At 41.4% G+C, this 22,093-nt stretch overlaps 1 protein-coding gene across 1 annotated transcript in view; it reads right to left on the bottom strand.

The window, feature by feature from the left end:
• kcng2 (potassium voltage-gated channel, subfamily G, member 2) overlaps positions 1–22,093 on the bottom strand; it is a 44,538-nt gene that overhangs the window by 15,947 nt on the left and 6,498 nt on the right. Inside the window, exon 2 of the mRNA XM_006806049.3 lies at positions 13,316–14,213. Coding sequence (XP_006806112.2) covers positions 13,316–14,101 — 786 coding nt within the window. The 5' untranslated portion in view covers positions 14,102–14,213. The remainder of the gene's footprint in view (positions 1–13,315; positions 14,214–22,093) is intronic.

The raw sequence follows: 22,093 nt of genomic DNA, 5'->3' as shown, positions 1-22,093 counted from the left end.
AAAAACTTCCGGTTTCAGCCAAACTGTTTCCTCCGGCTAAAGAGATTGAGTGCATTGTGGCTTCCTGGGCTTAGGTTGCAACGCTCCCTTGGTTAACAGTGAAATGTCATTTAATTTACTGGCAAACTAGAACTGCATTTGAATGTGTGTGCCAGCTGCTGCTCCTCTCTGTCCATCTAACAAGTACTTGGTATGAGCAGGTTTTTCCTCTCTCAGGTCCTGTGTTTGTTTGTTTGTTTGTATTTGGGAATACCTTCGTGTGTCACACTGTCATCTTTGAGATTTTTCTAAGATTCATCTACAGAAATGAAAACAAATGATGTCTTTGAGTCAGGCTGGTAGTAACAAAGTGCCTAAAGATACAGTTTTAAACTGGTTCTCTGTTAATGTAGATACAACATTACTGCTTGAAACCACTTTAAAAAATTACTGGTCTGACTCCTTGGAAGTAAACTATAAAGAAATGAGGGGTAGTATGAGAATTGAATAGTACGGTAGTTTAAGTACAGTAAATACAGCATTCGGGCACCTCCCCACACACGTCAGAAGCAGAGAGAGCACCAAGAAGATCCAACACATAACAGAGCTTTCATCAGTGTCAACAGATGTGAGACTAATGAAGTCAGATACAACACTAAATGAAGAGTGAGGTGTCAGTGTGATGGAAAGCGATATGAAGAAGTGCAGCAACTGTGGGAAGGCTAAAGTAGCTTAAATATCCCTATGTCAGATTTGCCAGTTGCCAGCTGAGCTGATCAAATAAATGATCATGTTGATTTATGTAATTGTTTCCTGACACTTCTTCCACTCTTAGCGTGTTGTCAAACCCTGGAACAAGCCCACTTTACTCCAAGTTAGCAAGTGTCCAGTGACACAGTGCAGCATTTAAAAGCAAAACAGCTGACTAACAGTTTGTATCTAGTTTTGACCTTTAAATCCAATCCTTTAATAACTCTCTTTACTGAATGTACATTACAACCTTGCTGATTCAAAATCAGTTTGTTCGTGTTGTGTTTAGAACATACCTTTGACCCGTGTGGCCACAGTATCACTTTTAAATGAAAAGTGTACATTTCATTTGCATCCATCCATCCATTCGCTTCCGCTTATCAGGGTCGCGGGGGGCGCTGGAGCCTATCCCAGCTGTCATAGGGCGAGAGGCGGGGTACAACCTCTGGACAGGTCGCCAGTCTGTCGCAGGGCCAACACACAGGGACAGACAACCATTCACACACACATTCACACCTAGTGACAATTTGGATTATCCAATTAACCTATCCCCACAAGCTGCATGTCTTTGGACGGTGGGAGGAAGCAGGAGTACTCGGTGGGAACCCACGCAAACACGAGGAGAACATGCAAACTCCACACAGAAAGACCCCGGCCTGATGGTGGAATTGAACTCAGGACCTTCTTGCTGTGCGGCAACAGTGCTAACCACCGTGCTGCCTGTACATTTCATTTACGTCAGTAAATTCAAGGAGCAGCGCTGATCAAACGATACATTGTGGCATCATATACCAGCCAACAGATTATTCCAAGTTTAGCTTTATAAAGCAGAGTATCAATTATATTGCCAACACTGGGGCCACATCATAAGCATCATAAACATTCTATCTAATAATTTTGCAATATATTATTACAATCTTGAATTGGGTAGCCTGTCTATTTAAGGAAACCATTACATTTCATTAGTGTAATTTGTACAATTTGTTGAGATCTAAATGGCAGGCTATTAAAGCCATTAGGATGCACTATAATAGAGAAGGAGGGTTAGTGGGCGGATTCAACTGGAAGATTCAAAGAAAAGTGTTTAGCTGGGTAAATGCTGACATTAGTGCTACGAAGGGGTCTACACATAGAACTGATTCACTTCTGAGCCAAAACATTAAAGCCAACAGACTAGCACTGAGTGGATTCCTCTCATGTCACCAGAAACTCTGACCTGTACATAAGAAGGTGTGCTATGCTGCTGAAAATGCCAAGACCAGATACGTTGGCTTATTCCTCTGTGGACTGTAGTTGCTCCAGGCCTCAAGGGCCGGTGTCCTGCAGGTGTTAGATGTGTCCTTGATCCAACACAGCTGATTTAAATGGATAAATGACCTCCTCAACATGTCTCAACAGTTCTCCAGAGGCCTGGTAATGAACTAATCATTTGATTAAGGTGTGTAGACCCAGGGTGAGATCTAAAACCTGCAGGACACCGGCCCGTGAGGCCTGGAGTTCCCCACCCTGAGGACTGATCAGACCTGGAAGTTAGGAATTTTTTTCCTCCACTTTTTATTAACCATGATGTTGGTTTGTTTTTATAAGCTCCTAAAAAGCCAAAGTTTTAGAGAGGTGGGTGGCACTGTTGCGAGAAGCTTCAGGGTTTGGGTCCAGCCTGGGACCTTTCAGTGTGGAGTTCTCTCCGAAAATACTGGCTTCCCCCAACAGTCCAAAGACACGCAGAGGGTTAGGTTAACTGGTGATTCTAAATTAGCCTAAATGTGAGTGTGAATTGTTGTCTGTCTTTATGTGTTAGTACTGCAACCTATCCAGGGTGTAACCTGCTTCCCATTTCATTGAATCTGCAATTAGATTTCACCGCCCACCACAACCCCGAATTAGATAGTTAGAAGAACATGGAGGGATATTCTTCATCTATAATGCACATTTTAAACACTTAGTGCCAGTTTCCATTAATAATAATAATAATAATAATAATAATAATAATAATAATAATAATAATAATAATAATAATAATGAGGAAGAAGAAACACTTCCTCAGACAGCAAGGTACGAAGTGTCCACGACACTGTCCGGGCAGAATACAACCAGATGCTCGAGAGTGTCAGCAGAGAAAAGCAACACAAAGTCCTGAAATGCTGTTTTACTTTGGTCCATTTGTTCCGGTGAAGCATTAAACAGCTCAACTGCTCATTAAGATGGTTTGGTGTCACCACATCCCATGTGATAATACTACCCACACAAATGCCAGCACCTGAGCAGAGCAGTGCATTTAATGATGCATGATCAGCGTTAATCGTTTCACCTGTCTGCAGTTCTAATGTTGTGGCTGATCAGTTCTCCAGACCAAACTCTTCTACAAACACTGACGGAGGAAAGGAGACTCTCTTCTGCCAATTACTCTGACAGCATGGTGTACACCACGACTGTTGGGAACATAACAGCTCGATCACACCTATATTTTTTTTTATGCACCACTGAGAGAGAAACTTTTCTTCATCTCATTTTTCATTTATGAGCATGTGCACATTGCCCAATTAACATTTCTTACCAGAAGCTTTAAACAAAAGTGACTCTTTTCTTTTATTCTCTGTCTCTAACTTCTGATACTTAAAAATACGTTGGGGGGAGTGGCACACTGTGGTTTGTCTCAGTTTAACATGGTAGGTTTGTCAAGAATGACACAGCTGTCTCATTATACCGTAAAATTCTGGGTTTGGGGGTTGCCTCCTATAGCTGCTTCAAATCAGCTTCCCGGCCCTAATGAACCACCATCAGCAAGACATTCCAGGGAAGAGCCGGTTGTTTAATTAGTGCCACAATGACACAATTTTCAGCTGTCCAATGACATACTGTTTTCTTGATCAGTCCTCTTCTGACTTGGATAATAAAATAATTCGATTTAGAATGACAGATGACACAGTCTTCAGTCAGCGTTCACCTTGTTTTCTGTTTCTGGTTGATTTTCCCGTTCAAGCTTACGTACATGCAAACACACCCGGCTGCGTTGATGAAGATGGATCTTTTAAGAAAAGGAAAACTGCCATATGGCCCCTTCATAATCACACTGAGGTCTTTTGACATCATTCAAGAGGTGAATTAGTGTGACACAAACACCCTCCTCAGCCTGATCTCAAAGTCTCTCACGCAAAGGCGAACATGAAAAGGAACCAGAGGGAGACATCGGCAGCTTTAATATGCTTTTTTGCTCCACTTGTCATTGACTGTGACAACATGTCTAGTTAGCTGGGGGGAAAGAAAAGGCCTGGGGTGGCAGTGCTTTTCTTCCTGCAAGATGAAAGCTAAATGCAGCAACAAGTGAATCCAATCTCCTTGCACTTTTAGACCTAATTAGAGCTCAGAGACCGCAAGTTATGAGCATCATCGCGTTATTTCACAATTTTGCAGGTTCAAGCTTTGTATTGTTTTGAACGTACAGCGTTTCCTCTCAATTTGTAATAATCATACATCTTCTCCAGGGTATACTGCCATTAAAGGGCTAGGTCTATGATCTGGGATACACATATGATCGCGAGGTTTCTACCAAACAACTTTATATTTTTTATTCTTGAACTCTACTAGACTATTAGAATCAATAGTTTAAAATAATCCTCATTTATTTGATACTGGGTCTGAAATCAGCTATTGTGAATTATCTCCTCTTAGGCCAACTTTGATGCATGCATTTATAGAAAACAGACTGGAACAGACCAACAAACCAACAGCAGTTACCATCGTCCGAGTTTGATAAAGGGTCTTCCATGAAGCATTAAGAGTGAAAAGAAAATGCAGTATAGATAAATATTATATATTATATTGTCAAATGTATTTACATGTCTGCCTTCTCACACACATATGGACCTTTGCAGCTATAACACCTTCAACCATTCTGGAAAGGCTTTAAACAAGGTTTAGGAGTGTTTATGGGAATTTCTGACCATTGTTTGAGAAGTACTTTTGTCAGGTCGGACACTGAGGTTGGATGATAAAATCTGGCTCACAGTTTTCGCTCTAATTCATCCCAAAGATGTTCTGTCAGGCTGACGTCAGGACTGTGTAGGCCAGTCAAGTTCCTCCACTACCAAATACCAAATGCAAAAAATAGACAAAGGAGGGGAGATTATGGTGTCTGGTTGTTTTCCACGAGTTGGGCTTGGCCCCTAAGTTCCAGTGAAAAGGAACACTTAGTGCTTCAGAATACCAAGACATTTTGGAAATTTCAATTTCAATAAGAAAAAGCACAATTAGTTGGCTGCGAGTAGGAGTTGGGAGCTATGCTTACCAACAGAACTAGAGTACTGTGAAAAAATCTTGTTTCTTTACATCTTGATAGAAAAACAGGAACTAGGTGCAGCAATTTATTGAAATATGCAAACACACAAGGAAAGAGAGTATGTAAGAAAAAAGGGGAGTTTGCACAAGTCTAACAAGCTTGCAAGTCAATATTTGGTATGACCACCTTTTTTTTCCAACGCAGCCTGAACTCTGTTAAAAACATTACAAGGAAGATTGTCTAAGCAGCCTTCAGGAATAGTTCTCCAGGCTTTCTGGGGGACATTTAAAGCTCTTCTTTGGATGTTGGCTGCCTTTTGATCTGTTCTCTGTCAAGAGGATCCCACACTGCTTCTGTAGTGTTGAAGTTCGGGCTCTGCATGTGTTCTGTTGTGTGTTCTTGTGTTTTTCTATCCAGGTATGCTTTCATTGCATTGGCAGTGTGTTTATTTGTGTGTGATGATTGTCATGTTGACAATGAAACTGTTGCCTGTCAGATGCTTTCCATATTGTACTGTCTCTGATGGTCCTTTTCTGTGTTCATAATTCTATCAACACCACTGACTGAAATGCAACTCCAAACCAGACACTCTCTCCTGTACTTCTCTCATGACCTCCTTTATACATCATGATGTTGTCCATCTGCATCTTAAGGATAAAGGACACTCTTTTGAGGATGCCAATGTTCACATTTTGTGAAGTTCCTCCACAGCAAACTCGCTCATCCATGTCTTTATGGACCTTGCTTTGTGTACTGGTGTGCACAAAATGTTCCCACAATATTGGGAGCGTGAAATTTCCAAAATGTCTTGGTATTCTGAAGCACTGTGTTCCTTTTCACTGGAACTTAGGGGCCAAGCCCAACTCGTGGAAAACAACCAGACACCATAATCTCCCCTCCTTTGTCTATTTTTTGCATTTGGTATTTGGTAGTGGCTGCTATGATGTCTCCCTCTTGCGACAGGTGGTGGTCTTAAGTATTATTAGTAAACACTGGCATGTTTTATCTTTTGACCCCTCCATAGTTTACTTCTGTATGAATATCTATTTTTTTGCAAACAAATGTGCCCATTAGTCAGGACTGATTGGCGTGAATCTCCTCAGCCTTCCTCATCTTCCGTATCCAGTTTACTGTGTGGCCATTTCCCACATCTAAACTGTGTTATGATCAAAGAGTATCGTTTCTTGCACCGCCACACTGGCAGGAAGTTTAAAACCAAAATCAGGATTTCTTGTAAAACCAAATTTGGGGTCCATTTGTTGACATGTCACTGTGGGCTGGCATACTTAGGTTAAATTAAAAGAGGACTAAATGTCATGATCTTTGGGATTCTTTATTATATTATTTTTGTGCTCAGTGGCCATCATACCAATTCCTTCATTTCCAAAGCCTCCTCCTAAAAGATGTGCTGACTGACAAAGACCTTTGCTACAAGGGAAGCGTATTCATGCACTACACACTGAAAGCCCTGAAGGCTTGAATGAAAAACTATTTTTAAATTGTTTTCGGGATCATTATAAATTCTTAGAATGATTCATTTGAGGATTTTTTTTCACTTAGTTAAGGAGTGTTTCTGAATTTTTTAAATCTGTGATCACTTTAGTGGAAAAATTTACTTTGCTAAAGTTATTGTATCTATATTTTTGTGTGTATTTTATGCTGTGTTGACATTTTGGTTTGGAAAACTATATTCTTGTACAAGTATATTTTGATTAGGACTTTTTTAGCAACAATTGTTGGCATGTTTACAACCTTTTGGGTTAGTTTTCTCTGCAGATGGGTTTAATTATCTAATTAAAGCTATGCTTTTAATTGGAACTGGAATATTATCTGGCTCTTATATATATATATATCAGGATTGTTGTAAAATACTTGAAGTTTTTTTGAGAATCCTGGTGTTTTCTTTGCACCTCTATGCTCACAGTTGTGTGCCTGAGATGACCACATTAGAAATATTAGCTCTACACTGATAACATATCGAGCCAAGAGTGGAAAATCTATCTCAGATGGCAGGTTTAGTGCTGCAAGCCGAAGCTTTAATACTCATAAGGAATTTTTGTACATACATTTACCTTCTTATTCAGAAGTTTGGACATATTCAACATAAACAACCACCATTATAATTGAACAAAATAAGAAAAAGCATAATTAGTTGGCTGTGAGTAGGAGTTGGGAGCTATGCTTACCAACAGAACTAGAGTACTGTGAAAAAATCTCCTCATTTCTTTACATCTTGATAGAAAAACAGGAACTAGGTGCAGCAATTTATTGAAATGTGCAAACACACAAGGAAAGAGAGTATGTAAGAGAAAAAGGGAGTTTGCACAATTCTAACAAGCTTGCAAGTCAATATTTGGTATGACCACCTTTTTTTTCCCAACGCAACCTGAACTCTGTTAAAAACATTACAAGGAAGATTGTCTAAGCAGCCTTCAGGAATAGTTTTCCAGGCTTTCTGGAGGACATTTAAAGCTCTTCTTTGGATGTTGGCTGCCTTTTGATCTGTTCTCTGTCAAGAGGATCCCACACTGCTTCTGTAGCATTGAAGTTCGGGCTCTGCATGTGTTCTGTTGTGTGTTCTTGTGTTTTTCTATCCAGGTATGCTTTTATTGCATTGGCATTGTGTTTATTTGTGTGTGATGATTGTCATGTTGACAATGAAACTGTTGCCTGTCAGATGCTTTCCATATTGTACTGTCTCTGATGGTCCTTTTCTGTGTTCATAATTCTATCAACACCACTGACTGAAATGCAACTCCAAACCAGACACTCTCTCCTGTACCTCTCTCATGACCTCCTTTATACATCATGATGTTGTGATTTCACAGTTGGACATCTATTTCCATTTTCGTGACCTTTTGCAGGTGCAGATTTACAGTTTTAGTGCTGATCTCAAACTCTGGCAGAAAACAGACATCAAATTCTCTTTGAAATTTGGAGAATCTGCAACCGAGACTTTTGAAATCCTCCCCAAAGCCCATGAAAGTGAAGCTGTGAGGATAACCATCAGGGAAACTGCTAACATTCTCGCTAACAGTTCAGGAAATCAATTTTGAAAATGGATTTTGTTGCATCTCCTGAAGGTCAGGTCATCCTACGGGATCCTAGGGAAAGCCTCTCTGGACCTTCAGGTCCAGAGTTATCAGAGGTGTGTGGTTGGATGTGAAGCTATGACCCGATAACTAGGGATGGGTATCGTTTAGGTTTTATCCGATACCAGTACCAAACCGGTACTTTTGAAACGGTGCCGGTGCTTAAATGGTGCTCAAACCGGTGCTTAAAGAATCAAGAACACAAACTTTGTCCAAAAACCTCTCATGTTTAGCTGTTTTTTGTAAAAAGATAACAATGTTAGCCTTTTCTGCAGCTATAGGGCATATATGGTATCACTCTTGGCTGGAAGCAGTGCTTAAACAATGGAAAAAAACCACCAACTTTGTCCAAAAACCTCTCATGTTTAACTGTTTCTCACTTTTTCTTTGGTCATTTTAGCCTTTTTGGCCAGGGTGAAGGGAGTATCTGCCATCAAACAAGAAGACAGCCGCATGTAACTACGACAGTGTTTGCTAGTTCACCTTACATGCATTAATTTAATAACATGGTTAGCCTACTCAACGTAAATTATACACGAACAACATTAAGCTACTCGCCCAGAGAAGAACGGCTGCTGCTGCATCATCATCCGTCATCATTTCTGCTACACTGGCAGGGCTAGGGGCCAGGACTCTACTCTTGTTGTTGCTAACTCCGGGTCCGATAACAGGCACCACACCCGCAGTAGATGTGCTCGGTGTGAGGTCTCGCAGCAAGCTATCAAATACGGTGCATTTCTTGGCTTTTAAAAAAACGCTATGCGCCACCATGTGTTTCATCAGATTCGAGGTGTTACCTCCTTTGCACAGTATCACAGTATCAGCATAGTAGAACTTGTTGCAGGCTACTGAGTTTGTATCTTTTGCTGTGAAGTACAGCCAGACTTTTGACCGCTTCGCCTTGGGCATTTTTAATCTGTAGCTTTGCTCTAAAAGAATGTACGTACCTGGGCCCACCTACTACGCTTGCAAAGGTAAAATGATTGGCTAGAATCCAAAGACATCTCAGTAAAAATAAAGCACCGAAATGTGCGCTGCTTTTCGGTCTGGTTACTACCGTTTATGTCAGAACCGGTGCCATAATGGATACGGATACCGGTACCCATCCCTACCGATAACCAGACTTCACATCAGTCTTCATAGTAAAAGAGCAGTTGGCAAGACTGAAGAGGGTCAGCAGCAAAACCAAGACCAAGCTCATCATTTTCTTTGACACTCATGAGGTTGTGAATTATGAATTCATGCCCAAGGGTCAATTCTGTTTAAAGCCAGGGCGCGTCTTTTTCTCCAAAAACAAAAAGAAAACAAACTGAAGTTCAAGGTTCACCATGTTGACAAAACCAAGACTACACTGCAGAATGGGGCTTCCAAGATTTCCAAGGCTCTTTTTTTGACTAGTAGTGAACCCCTTTTAGTGAAAGATATACACAAACAGAACCATAAAAAAGGTTTTGATTGTTGTGGTTGGATGGAGTGGATGGAGTAAGAGTTGCCATTCTTTCAAATGACATTTTGAGGCCATTCTTTTCTCCACGCTAATTATATGTAGCAAAAGATAATTAATGGCCTAATTCGTCACACGGTAGCCCACACACTCCAAGTTACGCAAGTATCGTGCTAACAGATGTAAACACATCCTTAAAAATGTTTGCCTTGCCCATACAGGAGGAAAGTACAGACCGAAGTGCTGCTGTAGCTGTGATTCACTGCAAGGGAACGCTGCATATTTAGTGATCAGTTGACTAAACATACAACACAGTGAAGTGAGGCCTGAGTGCCAGCTGGCAACACAAACCGCCCAAATCAAGATCAGCAATTCCAAGAGTAAGGCTGAAATGTAAATCAGTTTTTAAAAAAAAGATTAAAAAGTTAAAAGTCGTTAAAGTATATTCACTTAGGGTACTTTTACCAGCTATTAAAAGTACTAAGCAAAACACTGCAGTAGCTCACACATGTCAGTGCTAAGTTATGGCAACATTTATGGATGTCAGAGAAACTGAGGTGGAACGATGATGTAAGTTTCCCTGCTGCTGCAGTTTCTTCAGCATCTTTTTCTGTGCTTGCAAACTATTGTGTTGCGAATATTTGTTCATATTGCAGACATTTTGATATCCTGTTCTAAAATAGTGCACATGCTTCTTTAGATTTTTTACAAAGATGGAGAAAAGACATGCTGAAGAATGAGTTACTGTGACAGTCAACAAGTGCTGGCAGAAGGGAAATTGCCAGATTTCTCTAATTTCTTTTCCTTACAATGTAAAGTATCATTGAGTACTTAGAAGTGAGCAGTTTATTAGAATGTTTCATAATGTTAATATTAATGCTGTCAGCGTTAATCTCGTTAAAATGATGTTAATGCATAACCGCATTAGTGCGGCAAATCTCTGTTAGCTAGTTAACGTTGCCCCGTGCGTGGGGCTGCATGGCGTGAACGTGTTAGCGCGGTTAGCTAGTTACCGCATTAGCACCGTGCAGCCCCACACACGGGGCAATCCACGTTAACTAGCTAACAGAGATTTGCTGCATTAATGCGGTTATGCAGTAACATCATTTTCACGAGATTAACGCTGACAGCACTAATATTAATATATATGTGTGTATTTCCAGTTAGTGCTCTCACTGTGTTTACTGGTCACTTGGTCTTGTTATGGTTTAAAGTATACAGCTGCTAACTGTACAGATTAGCATGTCATGGTGTTATATAACAATAATGAGCTTAATTCATATTCATTTTTTGAAGCAGGTCAAATAAAATCAGCCACATGGAGAGACAATCAGTGGGATTCTGCTAATGCAAAATTAAAATCCATTTATTCTTTTAAAGATGCATACAGAGCCTCGTTATCGTCCTTGTGAGGCGCTTGCTGTCACTCGCCTCTGTCAGTGCGCCCCAGGGCAGCTGTGGCTTCAATGTAGCTTGCCATTGCCAGTGTGTGAATGGGTGTGTGAATGGGTGAATGACTGAATGTAGTGTAAAGCGCTTTGGGGTCCTTAGGGACTGAGTAAAGCGCTATACAAATGCAGGCCATTTACTTATTCCATATAGGAGAGAACATATATCATGTGTTGCTGTGTAATAACATATGCAGAGACTGTGAAGGGAGCCTCTCAATAATCTGGTATTCGAGTGAGGGGAGACGAAGCCTGAGCTGTTGTGCCTGAGCCTTTGCCTCTGTCTGTGTCACGAAGATTTACAATAAAGCTCAAAAACACTCAGTATGTGGGCTGCTGCATCAACATAATCTGAATTTTACTGAAGCAGCTGTACAGCACATACAGCCTGAGGCTATACTGAAACGAAGAGAATTCCTAGGACAGGGTTCCCTTCCCATCCAACTTAAAGATTGTGTTTTGTGTGTAAAGCCATAACTGTGGTGTTCCTCATAAAGAATCTGCTGCTATACTGGAACAGCGCTGAGTGGGAGCCAGAATCCATGACTGCTGTCTGTTTGTCTAAACTTAGTGAGGAAATCCTGTCTTATCTTCTAAAGTTCAGAGATGCCACCTTTGGATTTAGTCATGATTTCTAATAATAGATATTCTGGTGCCCAGCGCTGCAGTTTTTACTGAATAAAAGCAAAGCAGTAACTCAAAAAGGCTTCAATCTGGAAACCAGTTAGGAATTTTTGAATAATTTCAATTAAAATCTGTGGATCTGGAAAGATTTGCAAGTTCTCTTACTTAGAAATCATGGAGGGGTCTAATATTTTCAGCAGACGTGCATTTCCACTGTGAGACACAGAATCTAAAAAGAAAAATCCAGAAATCACATTGTATGATTTTTGAACAATTTATTTGTTAATTACTGTGTTAAATAAATATTTGATCACTTAAGTCAAAAAATGTTAGATATTGATACAGAAGCCTTTGTTAACAATTACAGAGGTCAAACGGTTCCTGTAGTTCAGGGAGGGATTTTGTCCCACTCATCCATACAGATCTTCTCTAGATCTGTTAGGTTTCGGGGCTGTCGCTGAGCAACACGGAGTTTCAGCTCCCTCCAAAGATTTTCTGTTGGATTTAGGTCTAGAGACTGGCTAGGCCACTCCAGAACCTTGATATGCTTCTTACGGAGCCACTCCTTGGTTTTCCTGGCTGTGTGCTTTGGGTCATTGTCATGTTGGAAGACCCAGCCACGACCCATCTTTAATGCTCTGACTGAGGGAAGGAGGTTTTTGCCCAATATGTCACAATACATGGCCCCATTCATTCTCTCCTTAATACAGTGCAGTCGTCCTGTCCCCTGAGCAGAAAAACACCCCCAGAGCATGATGCTTCCAGCCCCATACTTCACAGTAGGTATGGTATTATTGGGATGATACTCATCATTCTTCTTCCTCCAAAATGGCGAATGTTCTACTTTGGTCTCATCTGACCACAGGACTTTCTCCCATGACTCCTCTGGATCATCCAGATGGTCCCTGGCAAACTTCAGACGGACCTGGGCATGGGCTGACTTAAGCAGGGGAACCTTCCGTGCAATGCAATTTTAAACCATGACGTCTTAGTGTATTACTGATAGTAGCCTTGGAAACGATGGTCCCAGCTCTCTTCACAGCATTGACCAGCTCCTCCCGTGTAGTTCTGGGCTGATTCTTCACCATTCTTAGCATCATTGAAACCCCACGAGGAGAGATCTTCCGTGGGGCCCCAGTCCGAGGGACGTTGACAGTCATCATTAGCCTCTTCCATTTTCTGACAGTTGCTCCAACAGTTGTTCTTTTTTCACCAAGCTGCTTGGCAATTGTAGCCCTTTCCAGCTTTGTGAAGGTCTACAATTTTGTTTCTTGTGTCTTTTGACAGCTCTTTGGTTTTGCCCATGTTGCTACTTAGACTCTGGCTGATTGTGGGGTGCACAGGTGTCTTTATGACAGCTAACGACCTCAAACAGGTGCTACAAATTTAGAATCATGAGCAGAGTGTAGCTGGACTATTTGAAAGCAAAATAACAGATCTTTGAGGGTCAGAAATCTGGCTAATAAGCAAGTGATAAAATACTTATTTGACACAGTAATTCACAAATTAATTGTTCAAAAATCATACAATGTGATTTCCGGATTTTTCTTTTTAGATTCTGTCTCTCACAGTGGAAATGCACATATGCTGAAAATTGTAGACCCCTCCATGATCTCTAAGTAAGATAACTTGCAAAATCACACAATAATTATTGACCTCACTGTATTTTGAAAAAAAAAAGTTATTTCTGAAGAGAACTCACTCTCTCCTCCTCCTCTCTGAGGTCGGGCATGGTGCTGACACACAGGGTCACAGCAGTGATGGCTACAAATAAGACCGAGAGGCAGGCGAAGATCTTCCCTGGAAGGCCTGAGTGGGGGTTCTCCACCATGTCCCTCAGCCTCCGCATGCAGCCTCCTGAAAAGGTCTCCTCTGGTCCTTCCACAGGCTGCTGGGTCTCCTCGCAGGACTGCGGTGAGTTGAGCTCGGCCCCCTCCTCCTCCTCCAGCCTCTGCTGCTCTTTGTACTCCTCCTGCCTTAATCGCAGCTTCCTGAGGCAGCACCAGTCCAGGTTGTTCTCCTCCACCCCCCAGTACAGCAGCTCCTCCTGGAAGGACAATGCACACATCTCCCTCAGGAGCCTCAGTTTTCCCGCTGCCAGGAAAGTCACGATGATGCGGAAAGCTGACGGGTTTCGGTCGAAAAAGTACTCGTTGCAGCTGCCGTCATAATCATCGCACACGTCCATGATCTCTGCTTCGTTGCTACAAGCCCGTAGCTTCCCCAGTCTCGTCAGAGGGAACTCATCCAGCGTGGACCAGGGGATGTGGTACTTAATGCCACCCACATTGATGATGGCTGCCCCATCCGCCAGGTCAATCTCACCTCCATCCTCTCGGTGAGACTGAGGCTGAAGCAGGAGCTGAGCGCGCTTATAGAACAACCCCTTCTTGGATGTGACCTCTTGTGGGTTCTCCAAGCGTTTAAACTGGAATGTGGTGAACTGGTGATCAGTGTTCCCTGCCAGGAAGGCCACCTCCTGGTACATCCCTGCAGCTCTGCTGGGGGAATCCTGTCCCGCACGATGCAATGGGAGGTGGTTTCACAGGGCTGGTGACGTGAGTTGCAGCTCGTCACCCATTCAGCAGCACAGCGCGTCTCTGTATGACAGAAAAGACAAATATCTAAGTGACATCAGGTACATGCTCGTGGGCAATGCAGAGCAGTTAGACAGGTTTGTGAAGGTCAGACAGCAACTTTGATTTCATTCTTCGCATCGTCATCACTTTTTATTTGCATACAGCACTAAAATGTATCAGTTCATCTGAACGTAACAGCAGCAATTAGTAGATTTACTCAAAGGTGAATGAGAAGCCAAAGTCAGAGTCAAAGATGGAGGAAGCTAATGAAGCCTATTAGGTGGTGCTAGGTGCTCAGAGAGTACTCTGCTTTGAATTATGTACAAGAGGAAGACAGAGGATTACAGAAGTGACTGACATTACTTATTGCATTTGATTGCACAGAAATGCTGGTAGATGCATGTGTGTACGGGAAGTGTTTTTTTTTTCCGTTGTCTCGCATGTCTACCCGTTTTCCACTATCCTACACAAAAATTACGTAAAAACAGATGACCCACTTAGAAGCATCAGCAAACTAATTTACCTATTTAAGGGGCTTTTATGAAATCCTGGGAGAGGCCCAGAGAAGTGGCATGAATGAGTATGTTTTTCAAAAGGAAACAGTCATAAAGAGAACATGCAAACTCCACACAGGAGATCCAGAACTACCCACTGAGAAGTAGTGGAAACTAATGTGTCTGGGGAACTATTAGTGCTTCAGAAAGTTCCCAGTCTTTGGAAAACTTCCTGGCATTATGAAACTGGTAACTCACTTTTTTCAAGCTGACCTCTCTGTACTTGTGACTTATATCATCAGCCTAGCCAAGTATATTTTAAGCTGCAAGAATAAACCAAGTAATAGCTGCAATCATGGCTTTTAACTCCTTTTCTGGCTGGCCTGAAGATGGAACACATAGATGAAAAGGTTTTAAGAAAAAAAACACCTCAGTCAAGAGTCAGGTTTTTTCCATAGCTGTATAAAATGATGTGGAGTCAAACAGCAGCGTAAGCTCATAGAACAGCAACTAGAGTTCATGCTGAGGTTTGAAATCAATGCAGAGAAATGAATAATGTTTTTCTATTCACTGCATCAGCAGGCTGTGAAACTAAGTTCGCTTTATTATCCTGTAGGAAATGTAGAACATCACACAGGCCCAATCACAGCACGCTGAGACGAACACGAACACAGGAGAGGATCTACCTACAACACATGACATTAAAATACTGTTCAATGTTTTATCTTCATCAAAGTGGTTTTTTACTGTTTTTGTCATGATGAATTGGGTTAAAGGACTAGGGTGCGAGACTGTGAATTTTTTCACAGTGAAAAAATAAGTCAACAGTTCGAGTCTGTAATCCAAAAAGGGCAATGCAGTGATACGGTGGCTTCTCCCCGTGGTGACAGTGCAGTGACAATCCAAAATAACTCCTTGTGCCCGCTCCTCCTCCGATCCCTGGATCCTGGAGGCAGATGAGAAAAACACACGCGCAGTAACAAAAACGTTCTCTCCTTCACAAACTAGGTATGCTAATCGCGACTACGCTCAACGTTCCAGCGTTGGTTGTGACTCGACTGCACCGTTAAATAGGTCTGCTTCGGATTAGCAGTATCCAGCGAAGTGATTAAGCACAGGTGCGACGATTCCAGCTCAGGATACTCCCCCGGGTCAGCTGCTGTTCCGTGCCACGGCTTCCGGAAGTACACGTTCCAGCATACAAATACACATGCACAGGATGGAGAGGAGAACACCTCAAAGTACACACAGACACAACAAAAATTGGCAAGGCGACCGGTGAGGACCGTCTAGCCGTGACAGTTTTACCTCAAATTAATGAATTGATTTGCATGTGAGTGAAATAAGTGTTTGATCCTCAAGCAAAATATGTCTTAGAATTTGTTGGAGAAACCCTGGATGGAAGCGTTTCTCGTAGTTGATCGCCAGGTTTGCACATATCAGTTTCAGCTCCCTCCACAGATTTCCTGTAGGACTGAGATCGGGAGACTGGCTCCATAACTTTAATGTGCTTATTTTTTAGCTATTTTGTTGGCTTGAGGGTATGTTTTGGGTCACTGTCACGCTAGAAGGCCCATGTAAGGCCCATCTTCAGTGTTCTGGCTGAGGGAAAGAGGTTCTCCTCCAAGACTTTACAGGGCATGGCTCCATCCACTGGTACCTCAATGAATGAATGAATGTTACCATGTAGCCTCAGCAGAAAAACAGCTGCAAAGCTGTGCTTGACAGCGGGGATAGTAGTCTTTGGCTCATACTTACCATTTGTCTTCCTCTAAAGATGGCAGGTCAAATTGATGCCAGTTTATTTGATTTTCGGTTTCATTCGACCACATTGCATGGTTCCAGATTAATCACATCAACCTTTGTCACCTTCTCACTAAGCCTCTTGCTGATGTTCTTGTAGCCCATTACAGTCGTGTGAAGTTCTACAGTCTTGTCCCTGACATTCTTTGACAGCTCTTTGTTCTTGCCCATGGTGCTGGAGAGGTTGGAATGGAAGGAATTGATTCTGTGGACACTAGGGATGCAACGATACCAATTTTTTCAAACCGATACGATACCGATACTTGGATCTGAGTACTTGCCGATACCGAGTACAAAAACCGATACTTCTACCACACACACACACACACACACAAATGCAATGAATTGGAAGACAGGTTTTATTTTATTCTCTGCCGATAATAAATAATATCTTAATAAAAATGACCACAAAAAAATTTCAAGTGAAAAATAAGCACTTCTCTTAAATTATTGCAGAGTCTCCACATTGTAATTTAACAAAATATCACTGAACTATTGGCACTGTCTCGAGCTTTCAGAATAATAAATAAACACTTCTGTTTGGAATAAAATAAATACAAATTAGGTTTGAGAATAAAATAAACTTTTAAATTATTGCAGAGTGTCCATATTGTAAACAAACAAACAAAATAACGAAAGTATTTGGCATTGACGAACGAACTTCCCATCTGCCCGTGGATCATCAGTCCACTGTGCCGTTAAACCAAGGACTGACATCGCGCACACACTGCTTGTCTTTACCTCTTTAGAAAGTTTTGGCACCATTATCTCCCTGATGTGTGGGCAGCTGGGAATTTCATATCGCAGCTCGAGTACGCTGAGAAGACGGTGCAATCCTATGTTTTCCACGACCGGCATTGGCTGGTCATCCAGAGCAATAAAATGAGTCAGAGCCTCTGTTATTTTAACTGCCCGTGGATTTTCTCTTGACATTTTTCTTCGCTTTTCCAAAACCCGAGTTAAAGTTGGCTGTTCCGGTCCACACTTTAGCCTAGCTACAGCAGCCTCCAGTTTCTCTTTTTTATCTGGAGCCGCCAGTCTCACTCGTCTAACCCTGTGCCTGTTTAGCACAGGATGTCCCCCTAGTGGCCAATCTAAAAAACTACAACAAAAATGACAATCCACCCTCTGATTAATGAAATAAGTTAGTATCGGTTCGTGGTATCGGTTAACTTTTACGAGTTAACCGATACCACATTTTACAGTATCGGTCCCGATACCCGATACCCGATACCAGTATCGGTATCGGTGCATCCCTAGTGGACACGTTTGATTTATCCACATAATGAAATTCGATCAGGCGTATCTGTAATTATGATATACTGATTGTTTGTAATCTGCATGACTTATGGCCACGTAGCCGATCTTTGGGAGCCAGAATTCAGGCTGGGTTATAGGGGATCAAATGCTTATTTCACTCAAGGATATGCAGGACTTTTGATTGGTATTTTGTCTCTCCATTCATTCTGGGCAGCACAGTGGCACAGTGGTTAGCACTGTTGCCTCACAGCAAGAAGGTCCTGCGTTCAATTACACCCAACAGGCCAAGGTCTTTCTGTCTGGAGTTTGCATGTTCTCCCCGTGTTTGTGTGTTCACTCCAGGTACTCCAGCTTCCTCCCACAGCCTAAAGACATGCAGTTAGTGGGGATAGGTTAATTGGAAACACTGAATTGCCTATAGGTGTGAGTGTGATTGGTTGTCTTTGTCTATGTGTTAGCCCTGTGACAGATTTGCAACCTGTCCAGGGTGTACCCTGCCTCTCCCCATAAGACAGGGATAGGCGACCCTGAAAAGGATAAGCAGTAGCGGATGGATGGCAGTTTCTTTTTCTCCGACTGTAATCTCTAAAGAGGAAAACAGTCATTGTAAGTATTATATGTTTGCCGAGGGTCTCTACTATCCTAAAAGATTAACTTAAGAAAGGTCCCAGAGACAAGTCACTATTTTAACTGCCCGTGGATTTTCTCTTGACATTTTTCTTCGCTTTTCCAAAACCCGAGCCAAAGCTGACATTTTGTTTAGCCTAGCTACAGCAGCCTCCAGTTTCTCTTTTTTTATCTGGAGCCGCCAGTCTCACTCGTTTAACCCTGTGCCTGTTTAGCACAGGATGTCCCCCTAGTGGCCAATCTAAAAAACTACAACAAAAATGACAATCCACCCTCTGATTAATGAAATAAGTTAGTATCGGTTCGTGGTATCGGTTAACTTTTACGAGTTAACGATACCACATTTTACAGTATCGGTCCCGATACCCGATACCAGTATCGGTATCGGTGCATCCCTATCATATAGGAATGGTTACTTCAGGCAGGACTCCTGTAGTCAAAACAAATATCTCATTTCCATTGTCACATATGGTGGCAAGGCTCCATTCTAACAGTTCTGTGTCCTTTCATGGAAAGCCATGCATGGGGGGAGTGTCATCAAGACCCAGAACAGAGATCAGTGACATCAGAAACAGCAAAGGATGAGCAGGGGTGAAGGTGGGTAGCAAAGGGGATTGCAGATCCTTGGTAAATCCTAATGTTGAGTATTGTACAGAAAGGTATCAGCTGAGTTGGCACTGAGCTAAGCTGATTTCCTTCAGATGCATTTAATGCCAGTTCCAGAGCCATGTTTAACATAACAGCGATACCACATGTTGATAACAATTAGTTTTTCTACTGTACAAGCACATTTGATGAGGAAGCATTACCTTTTTTCTTATAAATGGCAAATGAACTGTGTGCTTTTCTACACTACTGGAGCACTCGAAGCATTTATAAGCATGCCTCATTCACCTACTCAGACCTATTCAAACAAACACTTTTTTCTATGTGCTTTCTATGTAACATTCACACTGGGATGAATTCTTGATAGGACTACTTGGGGTTCAGTATCTGTCCAAGGATCATCTTCTGAAAATAACAGCAAAACTGTTTGTTTGTTTGTTTGTTTGTTTTTAAAAACATTCTACCTACAAATCAGTGCTGTTGAAGCAAGAAGTCTTGCTTTTGCACATTTCTGATTGAGTTTTGGAGTGATGCCTGAATGCCTGCTGTTGTTGCTGAATCAGACTTGTGTCATCACTCGCTGATCACACAGACAAACGTGTTGCTTCTTTGTTGCTTCTTTGCACATCTTCTCTCATCTTCAGAAACTCTTTGACTCTAATTACATATTTGTCGTGTTCAGTTTATAACCCTTTGCTTTACGTAACATGGGTATTTGCACACATAAACCAGATATGTATAGCAAAGGCCTGTGATCCTGTTTGCTGAGAATGACTGGACTGGACCCGAGGCAGTGGAGCTGATGTAGAGAGACTCGGAATATCGTCACAACAAATTAAGAGTTGGACCCCTCCAGCTATCCTCAGTTTCCTCTTCTATTTGTGGGGCCAATCAAGTCGTTTTCTCCCGGGGTGGGGTTCAGAGAGCGTCACCTCTACAGCAACTCAAAAAAGTGGTTCTGACAGGAGCAGTTTATTGAGCATGACACTGCACCCCAGGGTGGCTAAAAAAGTACAGAGAGAATAAATTCAAGCTATATAGGAAGATGGCAAACCGAGAACGAATAACATGTCAAATAAGGATTTATTTAGTGTGGAAATCCTACATTTCTAGCCAAGTAAATGAAACATTAAAGCATTTGCAGCAAGAGTTTGGCCACCAGACTGCATTTGCTGATGTGTAGTCTTCATTAACGATGTTTTTTGATGTTCACTGTTTTGCTGAATCTGATGAGGCCCCTCCCCGATTATCTAAAAATTCTAAATATAATATTTTGCTCATAAGTTTACATACACTGCCAGAATTCATGATTTCTTAACCATTTTTCAGAGAATATAAATCATAACAACGAAAAAAAAATTTAATTTCACTCATGGTTAGTTGTTGGCTGAAGCCATTTATTGTCAAATAACTGTGTTTAAATCATAATCACTACACAAACTACCTAAATGACCCTGATCAAAAGCTTACATACCTCAGTTCTTAATACTGTGTTTTGCCCCCTTTAATATCAATCACAGCTTTAAGTCTTTTCTGGTAGTTGTGGATGCGGCTTTTTATCTTCTCAGATGGTAAAGCTTCCCATTCTTCCTGGTAAAAAGCTTCCAGTTCCTATAAATTCCTGGGCTGTCTTGCATGAACTGCACGTTGGAGGTCTCCTCAGATTGGTTCAATGATAATGAGATGGCCACTGCAGAACATTTGCTTCATTTTGCTGTAGCCAATCAGAGGTCGACTTGGCCTTGTGTTTTGGATCATTCACTGAGCTGATGAGTGCAAATTTTTCTCCGGTATTTTTTTTTTTTTTTTGATAACTTACTGCACTCATATCGCCATCACTTCTGACCAACTTTCCTGTGCCTATGTAGCTCACACATCCCTGAAACATCAGTGATCCACCAACAAGTTTCACAGTAGGAGTGGTGTACCGTTCATCACAGGACTTGTTAAATCCTCTCCAAATGTAGTGTTTATGGTTTTGGCCAAAAAGTTAAATTTTCGTCTCATCACTCCAAATGACTTTGTTCCAGAAGGTTTGAGGCTCGTCTCTGTGCTGTTTGGCATTTTGTAAGTGGAACACTTTGTGGCATTTGTTGTTTATTGTGCATCTTGAAACAGCCACACCACATTTTTTCAGAGAGTCCTGTATTTCACCTGAAGTTATTTCTGGGTTTTTCTTTGTATCCTGAACAGTTTTTCTGACAGTTGTGGCTGCAATTTTAGTTGGTCCACCTGACCATGCATTGGTTTCAACAGAACCCCTAATTTTCTACTTTGCGATTAGAGTTTGAACACTGCTGATTACTTTGACATTTTTTTATACCCTTTTCCTGTTCAGCTACCTTTTCCCGCAGATTCTTTGACAATTCTTTTGCTTTACCCATGACTTTGAATCCAAAAAACATCAGTACAGCAGCACTGGAGTCTGTCAGGAGTCCAGAAAGTCACTGACCTTTTATACACACCCACCAATTACAAGTAAACAGATCACAGGTGAAGATGTTTATCTTTAATAACCTTTTTGTTTCAAGTCGTGTGCATGTTATTAGACCAAATCACCAGGCTGTGTAACCGCTGATCAGGGTCATTTGGGTAGTTTGTGTAGTGATTACTATTTAAAAAGAGTAAACACAGTTATTTGACAATAAATGGCTTGAGCCAACCACTAACCATGAGTGACATTAAAGTTTTTGTGTTATGATTCATATTCTCTGAAAAATGGTTGAGACGTCATAAATTCTGCCAGGGTATGTAAACTTATGAGCACAACTGTATGAGCAGTGATCATAATTATCATAATAACCCCCTCCCAAATAAAGTTAAGCTTTTCTGCCTATTACATCAGTCCTGCATACATATTCATTTTTGGCTATCTGCCGAAATACAGTATTGGTATTAAAATAAACCAACATCTTAATATTTTAAATGGTAGTGGCATATTATCTTAGTAAAGACTCAGAAATATCTAAATATAACAAATATTTAAATTTAGTGTTTCTGAGTAAAAAAAAAATAATGGCCAATTTCACCAAATATCAGTACTGGTATCAGTCTTAAAAATCCTCTGTCCATTAAGTTTTACTGCAATCAGAACAGACTCGAATTTCTCAA

This window comes from Neolamprologus brichardi, chromosome 22 (assembly GCF_056152115.1).
Source record: "Neolamprologus brichardi isolate AB-2024 chromosome 22, ASM5615211v1, whole genome shotgun sequence".
NCBI lineage: Eukaryota > Metazoa > Chordata > Actinopteri > Cichliformes > Cichlidae > Neolamprologus > Neolamprologus brichardi.
Note: the sequence above shows the minus strand (reverse complement) of the source record. Positions and strands in the feature narration are given on the sequence as shown.